The sequence below is a fragment of the Arvicola amphibius genome, chromosome 5 (genome assembly GCF_903992535.2).
Source record: "Arvicola amphibius chromosome 5, mArvAmp1.2, whole genome shotgun sequence".
NCBI classification, from domain to species: Eukaryota; Metazoa; Chordata; class Mammalia; order Rodentia; family Cricetidae; genus Arvicola; species Arvicola amphibius.
In genome coordinates this window covers 99,878,249-99,890,404 of record NC_052051.1, presented here as the reverse complement: position 1 = coordinate 99,890,404, position 12,156 = coordinate 99,878,249, and the positions used below count along the sequence as shown (strand labels likewise).

Sequence of the window (12,156 nt, the reverse complement as noted above, 5' to 3'; positions counted from 1 at the left end):
TGCTGGGATTAAAGGCGTGCGCCACCACCGCCCGGCCTAATTTTCATTTTCTTACTTCACAGTGGAGTACAGATATTTTCCATGACACTTCTTCATTTTTTTTAAATTGCCATGATTGAATTAGTGACCTTGCATATAATTTTAGATGTTTTAGTGATTGGCATCTTCAACCTTTTTGTGCTTTTATTTGTATTGTGACAGAAGTTAGCCTACAGTACAAGTGATTCCATAGGCTTTATGGTTTAGGATAGGGCTTAACCAATGATAAAGTTGTATATTGCAAGAATCACTCATGCAATGCTTAAGTAAGGTCATGAATGTTTTATAATTTCATTTAGTTATCCTTTCATGAGCACTTAGTAGATGCATTAACCTTAATTGTTTGAGTGGGCAAAACATTAAAAATAGTTTTTAGAGATGGGCAGTTGTCTGATACAAAAAGTATATATAATTTTGTGTTTTAAAACCACATTTGAAACTTAAAAGCATACTGAGAATTGTATTGACCTGTCCCTAGCCTTTACACATGGACAGACACAATCATGGATAACAGGTTGTGCGCCACCACCGCCCGGCTTTAATATTTTCTTTCTAGTAAAACATAATATTTTAATTAACTTCCTTAGGAATATTTTCTTTTAACTCTTTAAACATACGTAAAATAGCATCTCTAATTTCTCTGGGATAGTATTTCTTTTGCATTCTCCTTTTCCCTTATACAGCTTGTATTTCTTATTTCTTCATATGTCTCATAAGCTTTCTTACTGTTTTGAAAAGTGGACACTTTAAAATCATGCAACATTACAGTACTTGACATCAGAATCTCACTCTTTTTGGGTTTCTTGCTGTTTCTATCTACTGGTTGCCATTGGTTTGTCCAGAGGTCTGCTTTCTGTGTCATATGTAAGCAATACTATCTCCTTTCAGTCTAGGGATTTGGTAATGATGGACATTGTGAAAGGTCAGCCTCATTGCAGCTCTGTGTGCTGGTTTATGTATTCCTACAGAACTCACTCAGGTATCACTCAAGTCTGCCCTGTGTTTACGTCCTGAATTCATACTACCAAGAATATATTGACAATTGCAAGGCTACTATGGACACTATTCATCCAGCCTCCACTTTTAATTGTCTTGATTAGTCTGCTCTTTGTCCTAACTTGTTCTGGAGATCTCAAGTGTCTATAAAGCTAGACCAGTTGTTTGTGAAACATCTTCAACTCAAATATAGCCATCTTTACAAATGAAGTTTTCCTTAACAAACTTGCACCAGAGAGGTCATAAAATGAAAGTGAGGCTTTGGATGCATTCTAGCCAGTCACATTCTACTCTTCCTGGTAAATGCCAACTTCAAGTTTTGTGGCCATTACTTACACAGACATTTACAGAGGCAGAGATGGACCAGGAATATGCAAAACACCAGAGACTTCATGCCAATTCTTGCATAAGTGCCTTTGAGAATTTCAAGAATTGTTTTTGATACCCCCTTTTTTATAGTTCTTAATAAAAATTTTCTTTCTCTCTCCTATCATTTTTTTTCACTGATGCCTTTTTTACAGATTTTTAAGACTCCTGATGTAATATTACATTATTCTCATGGTCTCATTTTCCTTCAGTTCTGATTTGGTACATGCTGTAAAGCTACCTTGTTAAATACATCAACAGAGCTTTTGTTTCACATACCAGGTGCTATTCCCCTCCAGCCCTTGACTATCCCATTAGTTTATTATCAGTCACTTTAACGATTTGTACAGCTTTGTGCTTGTATTAGTTGTCCAACTGAAATTTATAGTTGTTATGAGCTGGATATGAGGTAGAGAAACTACTTTATATTTTTTAAAGAAATGTTATTTTCTTATATAAAATTATATATATTTATTATATACTAATATATAAAATATAGAGAGAGGTTAATTCAGTAAATTCTTTTTCATTGAATTCTAATACACTTTTTGAAATGTTATTTCAGGACTATTAGGCATTTAGATTTTGATACCATGTTTATTTAATGCAATTACAAATCCTACCTTGAAACAGTGCTATTGATATTCCAATATCTGGTAGTGTGTTTCTGACACTGATTTTATTTTTAGATAACTTATGCTTAGTGTCATATTACTTTTTCTTCCATTAAACTTCAAGTTAGGGGCCGAAGAAATGGCTCAGCAGCTAAGGGAGCTTACTGCTCTGCCGAGGACCTAAGGTTATTTCCCAACACTCATGTGCATCTCGCAACACCTGAAATCAGGTCCCTTGGGAGTTTTGGCATCTGCAGACTCATGCACACGTGTGATGCACATACACATATCCATAAAAGTTTTTAAAAGTAGATTCGTTAAAAACATTACTTAAAAATCAATCTTCAGATTGACATGTCCCTGGAAGCAGCATGGCCCTTGGACACCAGCTTACGCTCAGGTGGCAGCCAAGACATAGCATCCATACAACCTTCACTGACAACAGGAAATATGTACCTCAACACAGATCCTGGCTGCAGTAGGGTCATGGACCCAGGCATTACTCTCAGCAGCAGCTTGGGCATGGACAACACCATGAACCCAGGTATTGATGCCCATTGCCTGTATTAACAGAGACCCATGTGAACCATTCCTGTTGAAGTCCAGGGGCCATGCTGAACTGGTCCTGCTGCTCACTGGCCCTGGGAGATCTGGCCTGATGACACAGGAGAGCTGACTCTACCCCTCATAGGATACCTGGCTACAACACCTAGGAAATCTTGTCCCATGACTTACCGTGAGCTTTGGAGAACTGGCTGGGATGATCCCAGTGGCTTGGACTAACCAGTTCATACAAGCATGTAAACAGGGCTTTGAGTTGGCCTATGCCAACAACATCTACCCCATCTGTGACCTAATGGAGCACATAAAGCAACAGGATCTCCATGACTTGGGTCAACAGTAAGATGTCTGAGAGGAGTTTCAGAGATGGTCCAGTATTGATGGACCTTGCACCTGACCAACAACTCATTACACAATGAAAATTTGCAAGTAAAACTGTTGGAACAAAAGGGTCTACTATGTGACACACAGAAGCTCCCAGTGCCACCAAGGTGAATGAAGAGGTGATGAAAAGAAAGGAAAGATGGAGAAACAAACTGAGCTTTTGTTTGTTTACGTTTTGTTCTTCTGTTGTTTTGGATTTTGTTTGTTTCTGAATGCTTTACTTTTCATTTTATTTTTATTTCTTTTAAAGCTCCCTTGGGGGATACCATATAAGACTGAAGGGCAGATACAGAGGAACTGGAAAATGAATGGATTTGGGTGCATGATGTAAAATTCCTAAAGAATCAAAAAAAATGTTTAAAAGCAAAGAAAATTCTTCAGTTTATATAATTAAATTAGAATATGTCATTATAAACTATGCTTTTATCTTAATTTACAAAAAGCAACATAATAAGAATTCCTATTACATATCTTTTTTTCCCCATGGGGAACTTGGTGCAGACTATATACATCCTAGAGTGTGTCTGTAGAAGTTCTCTGTTTTTCATTGATTTTATTGTCAAATATTAGGTATTTTAAGAGAATTTGTATAGAACTGGTTGTATATTTTAATTTTGTTTGTTGTATATTTTAATTTTAATTTTAATTTATTTTTCGTTTTCTTTTTATATCCCATCCATCGTCTTCCCTCCCTTCTCTCCTCCAAGCCCTCCATGCCTCCCATTCCCCCATATACTCCTCCTCCATTTCTCTTCAAAATACGACAGGCCTCTCATGAATATCAGGCAGTTACAGTATATCAAGCTATATTAAGAATAGGCACTTCCTCTTCTACTAAAACTGGATGAGACAACCCTGTATGGACCCAGAAACAGGCAACATAGTCAGAAACAGACCCTGTTCCCACTATTAGGCATCCTACAAGGTTACCAAGTGACACAACTGTCACATATATACAGAGTGCCTAGATCAGTCCCATGCAGGCTCCCTGGTTGTCAGTTCAGTCTCAGTGAGCCTGTATAAGCCCAGGTTAGTTGATTCTGTGCATTTTATTGTGATGGCCTTGACATCTATGGCTTCTACAATCCTTCCCTTCTTCTACAGGATTCCCTGATCTCTGCATGTTTGGTGTGGCATCAGTCACTGGATAAAGCCTCTCTGATGACCATTGGACTAGACATCAATCTATGAGTACAGCAGAATATCATTAGAAATCATTTAATTGAGTTTTTTTTCTTCCTTTTTTTCCAGTCATGTTTGGTTCTATCCTAGGCCTCTAGGCCATCCTACCCCTGGGTCCTGGCCCTCCAGGCAGTGTCAGGGATGGGCTCTCTCTTGTGGTATGGGTCTAGAGCTGGATCAGACATTGGTTGGCCATTCCCACAATTTCTATGCCACCTTTACCCCAACACATGTTGTAGCAGGATAAATTGTAGGTCGATGGTTTTGTGACCAGGCTGGTGTCCCAATCCTCCATTGAAAGTCTTGCCTGGTTACAGGAGATAGCTGATTTAGGCTCTGTATCTCCCACTGCTAGGAGTCTTAGCTAGGGTCAGCCTCATAGATTCCCAAGAGTTTCCATTCCACTGGGTTTCTAGCTCTTTCCAGAGATACCCCAGTTCCAGTTGTCTCTCCTAATACTCTTTCTCTCTATCCTCCTGCCACCTGATCCCTTCTGTTCCCTTCCAGACATCCTTTCCAGATCACCCCATCCAATGGTGATATCTATTCTATTTCCCATTCACAATGAGATTTATGCATCCCTCCTTAAGCTTGATACTTAACTTCTATGGGTCTGTAGATTGTAGCCTGGTTATCCTTTATTTTACAGTTAATGTTCACTTATTAATTAGTACATACCATATTTATCTTTCAAGATCTGGGTTATCTCATTCATGATGATCTTTTCTAGTTTTATCCATTTGCCAACAAAATTCATGATGTTGTTGTTTTTAACAACTAAACAATGCTCCACTGTGTAAATTCACCACATTTTCCTTATCCATTCTTCACTTGAAAAGCATCTAGGTTGTTTCTAGTTCCTGGATATTATGAATAAATCTGCTACGAACATAGTTGAGCAAGTATTATTTAGATTTTAGCCATCCTGTATTTTTGATGTTTTCATATAAGGATGGAAATTGTTTCAAGATCTGTGTTGGAATATTGATAGGTATTGCATTCAGTTTGTAAATTTCTTTTGTTATGATGACCATTACTACTACTTTTATCCTACAAATGCATGGTCACCAGGAATCTCCCTATCATCTGATATCTTCTTTGATTTCTTTCTTCAATGCCTTAAACTTTTTTATCATGTAAGTCTTTCACTTGCTTCGTTAGAATTACCCCAAAATATCTTATATTAATTGAGGTTATTGTGAAAAATATTATTTTCTGATTTCTTTATCAGTCTATTTTTCATTTGTATATGGTAAGGCTAAAAAATTGTGAGTTAATTTTATATACAGCTACTTTAGTGAAAGTATTTATCAGCTGTAGGTGTTTCCTGTGTAATTTTTTTGGTTAATTTATAGTTACTATTGTATCATCAGCAAATTAAGATACTTTGACTTTTTCCTTCTAATTTGTATACACTTGATCTCCTTTTCTTTAGCTAAGAGTTCAAGTACTGGATTAAATAAATATCGAGTGGAAAATCTTTCACAGATGTTGCCTGAGACTGTTGGACACCATAGATATTTGCATTACAATTCATAACAGTGGCAAAATCACAGTTAGGAAATAGCAACAAAGATAATTTTATGGTTGCGAGTCACCACAACTTGGCAAACTGTATTAAAGGTCCATAGTATTAGAAAGGTTGAGAACCACTGCTCTATCATATTCATTAAAAGTTATTTGTTTTGGGCTTCAGCTTAATTGCAAAACTGCTATGGTAGGGTTTGGGGTTCTAGGATAGACGCATTACCCCCAGGTATTATTGATTGTGCTTTTACATTGGCATCTACAGGGACAAAGAGGACAAAGTTGAAACTATAGGTGGTCGTGGGCCACTGGCTACAGGTGCTGGAAACTGGAATTGGATTTTGTGCTAAAGTCATTTCTTCAGCTATTTAAACTATATACAAGTTTAGGAATTCAGCAATAAAAATCTTGTTAAAATGTCTGTCCATTATATTTAAGTTCTTTATTTCTAGTTTCAAAACCTATGGGGAAAATGTGAAAGCCAGAGAACTAAGTAGTGGATTAATCAAGTGGTTATTTTGTAAAGTGTGGGAGTGTATGCTTTTTTTCTCCTTTGCTTGTCAATGTCATGAATTATAATTTCAATTTTCCTGTAACTAAAATACATTCTATTTGTCATGATTATCCATCTGAATATTAGAAACACTCTACTTGATTTATATCTGATTTGCTATGCTTTATCAAAATCCTATATTAGGTTTCAAGATGGGAGAAGCATGTGACATTATTTTCTACTATGTCAGTCAATGTTCATTAGGAAATCTATATAAAGTAAAATGTAGCCTCTTTCTTACTCATAAAAATGAAGGAAATCTCATCAGTTCACTTATCTTCTGTGCATTTTTAGGTAGATGACTTGAAGAGACTGTTTGACCAATATACCTGGAAGCAGAAAAATTTGGAGCAGCAGTACATGGAGGCACTGAATAATTATTATTCCGCAGTGAGTAGAATATGCCTCCATTCCCACAGAGCACTACTCACTCTACTTAGTAACTTGAGTGATTCAAACTGACTTTTAACATTGAAAACTTTCAATTACTAAAAATGTATAAATATCTTGTATTCTATTTTATCAAGAAAAAAGCATGGGATATTGAGCTTTCTGATATTTCAAAAGACTACACTGATGTTTTAACAAAGTATCTGGCAATGTTAGAAGAAAACAAAAAGCTCCAAGCTGAAATTGACAGCGTCACAGAGGATATCGGAGACAGGTAATTCAGAACTCATGATTGCTATATAGCTTTTCCAATAGGTGATCTGTAATAAACCCCTCCAGCATGAGTTCCTGGGGTGATAAAAGCATATTCATGTTTAATATTGCTTTAACTTAACTTGAATCTACTACAAATGTTACTCTGTAATCATCTAAGACACTGTTAGCAAAAGTCCCTTAGACATATCATCTAGAGGTTAAGGATAACATTCAACTTAAAATATGTGTGGTGATCCCCTCATCTCTTCCAGCCCATACTCAATTCTTTCCTATACTTACTAACCTGGTTTACTTGGCTTAGGAACAAGTCTTCCTCATCTCATTTTCCATCTCAACTCTCATATTCAATATTTCAGCAAAGACTTCTCCATACTCTAAGCATCTTTAAAATTCTGCCCACAGTTCCAGCAACAATCAGCTCTGATGTACATGCTCAATGTCTTCTGAGAGTAGGTAACTTGCAGTCATGATGTCTCTGCTCTTGCTATTATCTTTATTGAAAAACACACATGTCTTTCTAATTATAAGTAAAAGCATCATCAGTTATTTGGTCCATTTACATTAATTTTAGAAAAGGAAAGGGGCCAGTCTCTTCACATATCCACAAGCCCTCTTGACTAGAGCACATTCTATGTGTTTGTTATATTATGCTTTGCCTGGTTTACTTTTATTATTTGGCTCAAATAATGATTCAAATTCCCCTTCTAGTAACACTTGACCTTTATGTGGAATTCTATTTTTAGACTATTTTTAACTGCTCTTTCTGTACAAGTATTACTTATCCTTATGATTACAGTGCAAGAATGTGTGCAAACCACCTTCTATTGTATTGAGATGGGCACACATGTGCCTCTCCCTCCTTCCTTTTACTATGCCTGCAGCACTGTGTTATAAAAATAGGCAGATGATTTCACTCTTCACCCTCATCCACAAGGAAGATTCATTGGCCATGATATTTTGTATTTGATCATCATACTCTCATCGGTTGCTATAATGTCTGAAATATATTGTGCTATCGATGATGAAGTCCTGAAGGAAAGGTGGGAGGACAAAGGGAAAGGAGCTGATCATAGTACTTGATAGTGATATGGAAAATTTGTAAAAGAAAATGTGTAGTAAGTGTTTTTACCATTAGATATGATAGCATAGAGCCATTAGTAAAATTAATTTATGTATCATAAAAGGCCAAATTCTATAACTGAGTTTTCAGTTTTGGTGGTGGATAACTATGTAAGAACAGGCTTCACAGGAAATGACTAAAATCCAGTGTGAAAATCCACAACTTTAGATTGGCTATCACGACTGTATAAAAATGTGTAGATCACAGATCTGGTTAATGTTTGTATGTGATGCTTATTTTATGTGCCAATTTTTACAATAAAGCTTGTAAAAAAATAAACATTAAGAAGAGAAAAAAATAAGCAAAGATGCCTTACAAGTGAGTGAGTCGGAGAGGAGAGCCATCTGCAGGAGGACATGACTGTGGTGGGCAGCAGAAGCAAGCAGCCTCCTGCCTTACTGGTGTATAAGCAGAAAGGTTGACTTCCCACTCTCGCTGTCATCCAGCTGTAGCTTCTGTGTCTGTTTTCATGCTATTACTTCTGAGACCCCCCCCCCAAAAGGACCAGATACCCCTGGACATGTTGCTCTAGTACCATCAGGGAGAGTGTATTACTGAGACCACTGGTGGCTCTCATAGCTTTAGCAAGAATATTTCGGATATCACTGCTCATATTTCATTGGGTGAAGTAAGTCATATAGTCAGATATCATGCTAATGGGATGAACACTTAATCAAAGAAGTACAAAACACCAATAAATACAAGAAAAAATGTCAGTCACTAGGAATATATTAAAACTACACTGAGATGCGATTTCACCTCAGTCAGGATAGTTGTGCTCAAGAAAACAAGCAACATCTCTGCAAGATAGTTCAGTGGATAAAGGTGCTTGCTTGTGCAAACCTCCTGACACAAGTTTAATTCCTGGAACTTACATAAAGGTAGGTAGAGGCAGAACCAATTACTCCAGTTACCCTCTGACCTCCACAAGTGTGGTATGGAATGTATGCCCCACTCCACATATCATACACACACACACACACAAACACACACACACACACACACAAAGAGAGAGAGAGAGAGAGAGAGAGAGAGAGAGAGAGAGAGAGAGGTGTATCCCTTATTCAGTCAAAAAGGAAAACTTTGAATGAAAATAGAATAGATGAAATAAGTCAGACTCAGCAAAATGTCACCTGTTTTCTATCATAACAGAATCTAGGAGAAAGAGAGAGAGAAAAACTGCAGAAAGTACAGGAGTCTGGAGACGCAGAAGGTCTTAGTGAAAGTGGACAGAGAGGAACAAGATTGGATAATAATAAAGAAATAAGAACATTATAAACTTCCCTTGTCTATAGACTCTAGTTTAACTAAATATATATGTCAAGAAAAGGAGAGAGCAGTTTGAAGAAGGGAACCAACAGGAGGAGGGTAAGAGGGAAACATTCAGGTAAAATTCACAATGTATGTGTTTGAAATGTCACAGTAAAGCCCATTTGTTATTTGGAACAATGAATTTGCACTAAGAGTTTCATCGTGACAGTTGGGACCCTCTGACACCCATGTACTGGGAACTGCACCCTGCTCAGGGTTTGCTTTCCCAGCTAAGACCTTGAGAAGTCACTTTTGTCTCTCTCCAACAATAAAACAAGTTGATCCTTCAGGCAAATGTACTGATTCCTTCGGAGTGCTTTATTTGCCTTTATCCTAAATGATGCTCTATGTCATCTTACAATTCAGTGTGTATTAACTGCAATTATGTTTCCTAGATACAATAATATGCCCAAATCCCACTAATAATGAAAACAAATTAACCCACAGAAATGGGGATAGAGTCCTCTGTGGCAGGGATGTCATGGGATGGAAACAGGATCCTTGGCTAATCACTTTTTATCCTCACACAGTAAGCAGAGAAACAGAAAGTAGGGGTAGGCTCCACATGTTCCAAGCCCTCCCTCAAGGACATACTTTCTCCAGCAGGGGTCTGCTTCCTAAACTTTAATAACCTTCCCCATAGCACCACCCAGTAAGGACCAAGTGTTCAAATGCATAAGGGGTGTTGTTTTTAAAACCACTGCACTGCGTTTGGCTTGGGTGGTTCAAGCTTGCTTTCACCCTTCAAATACACTCTGGGCAGGATTTTCTTTGCCTTTGCTTCTTTGTCTTATTTTTAGATCATGTTTATAGGACCTTTCCATTTGTCTATGTTAATGGACTTTTGTTGTTTTAGTTTGATTTTTTTTTACTGTACATTTCATCTTTTCTTCTAAAAAAAACCCTGGGAATAGCAATATCATTAGTAATAAACATTAATCTAATTCCAGTGATGAAATCAGACTATCATACATGCACTTTCATTACTGAGAAGAGCCCCACATGCTACCTTGTAACCTGGGGTTTCCCTTTCTATACTGTGCTTGTGTATTTCCTTAATCATGGCAAGTGAAGTTTCACTTTACCAAAATCTCCATTCAATCAATGGCAATAATGTGTCCTATGATTTACTAGTACTCTGGTTAAAATGGGTGTATATTATAGAAAGTCTGTACAAACAGACTTAAAAAGAGCAAGTTTAAAATCATTTTAATACAGATATTATTATAAATGCATATTTATACATAATGAATACTTGTGATTACTGTTTTTCTCTCATATGAGATAATAAAATGTTAATATGCTATTACATAAATTTCAAATATGCTTAAAAAGCTTTATGATTCTGTTTCACAGAAGATCTATGAGATATCACTGTAATATACTCAGTTTTACTATTTGTTATAAATACTGGGGTCATAATTTTTGTGTGGAAATGTGTTTCAGAATCATTGTTTGACTTATGAAAATGTATTAGTTGTAAGATTTCAAAACCCTTAACATTTCTATAATGCTATGTTCTAGAAAGATTGTTTGATTCTTTTAAAGACTGAGCAGTACAGGAACTTACTCTAGTGTCATAAAAAAATGAAGTTTTAAACTCCATTTATTTGATTGCCACTAAGGTTAAATATTTATACAACCTCCCTAGAATTCACAATTTATTAATTATTCATGGACATTTCCTAGGGTAAAATGAAGAAGTTAAGATTCCAAAGTTTCTTTCCTAAAAACCCACAGCTTTGTGCATCTGGAATCTGTATAGAAAGTTCATTTTATATATTCATGTTCAAGTTTTTTTCTTACTTATCAAATTATTTGCAAGTTAATCTGGCTTCAGTTTAGCTGACATTTAGTGAACATTAAAATATACTTAGTATATTGGTATAGAAGCAACAATTTCAGATATGAAAAGTAATGTTAAAACCCAGGGAGCAGGCATGCTAATGAAACATATGTTCCTGCCTCTGTGTGCATGTGTGTGTGTACGCACACACACATACATGCATATTTCATGTGCTTTTATGTTGTAAGTAGGATAAACAAGCACTACAAACCTAGAAGCCAATGTGACAGATAGATATTAAGTCATTTTATGATATTTGGATTCAGTTGAGAATAAAACTAGATGAAAGGAAATGAATACTGTATAATGGTTAGGTTTCTACAGCCCTTACCTAAAAGTAGACTTATTGAGGAAGAGGGAATCTCAACTGAGGAACTGATTTGATCAGAGCATGTGGCCATGTCTGTTTGAAGTTTTCCGAGTTGCTGATTGATGGAGTAAAGACTCATCTACTGTAGGTGGTGTCACCCTGGACTGGTGTTGGGAACCAGCCTTGACAAAAATACCTCTTGCCAGGGTAGAGGGTGTGAGGATCAGAAAAATGGTAAAGAGAACAAAGACAAGAATAAAATAATAAAACAGTAAACACTGGATAGTATCAGGTGGGAGTTTTGGTGAATAATAAAATCTCCACATTTAATTTTCCACATGCTTTTATACCCCAATACAAAATGGGGAAGAAGACAACAAAAGACTTCTTTAACATGATACAAAGGGCAACTCGAACAGTTAATTGCTTCAATACTTTGAGACATCAAGTCAATAGCATTCTGTTGTTTAGGCAGTGAACCCACATTAGACCAAGTATCCTGAAAGCAGCCACTCTCTAGGTAGCCTCCTATTACAAAATAAGGAGCAGAAGTACGCTTGCATATCCTGACCATCTGTCAGGGTGGAGTGGATCTACCTGTATGGGCCATCTTAATGCCAAAAGAATCAAGTAACCACATCCTGAGCCAGGATATTTATCCCTGCTTGTTGTCAACAATTT

The 12,156-nt window shown here is 36.6% G+C and overlaps 1 protein-coding gene across 1 annotated transcript in view; it reads left to right on the top strand.

Annotated features, from left to right (window-relative positions):
• Ccdc178 (coiled-coil domain containing 178) overlaps positions 1–12,156 on the top strand; it is a 331,929-nt gene that overhangs the window by 57,263 nt on the left and 262,510 nt on the right. Inside the window, exons 8-9 of the mRNA XM_038331445.1 lie at positions 6,517–6,612; positions 6,750–6,886. Of these exons, the coding sequence (XP_038187373.1) occupies positions 6,517–6,612; positions 6,750–6,886 (233 nt within the window). The remainder of the gene's footprint in view (positions 1–6,516; positions 6,613–6,749; positions 6,887–12,156) is intronic.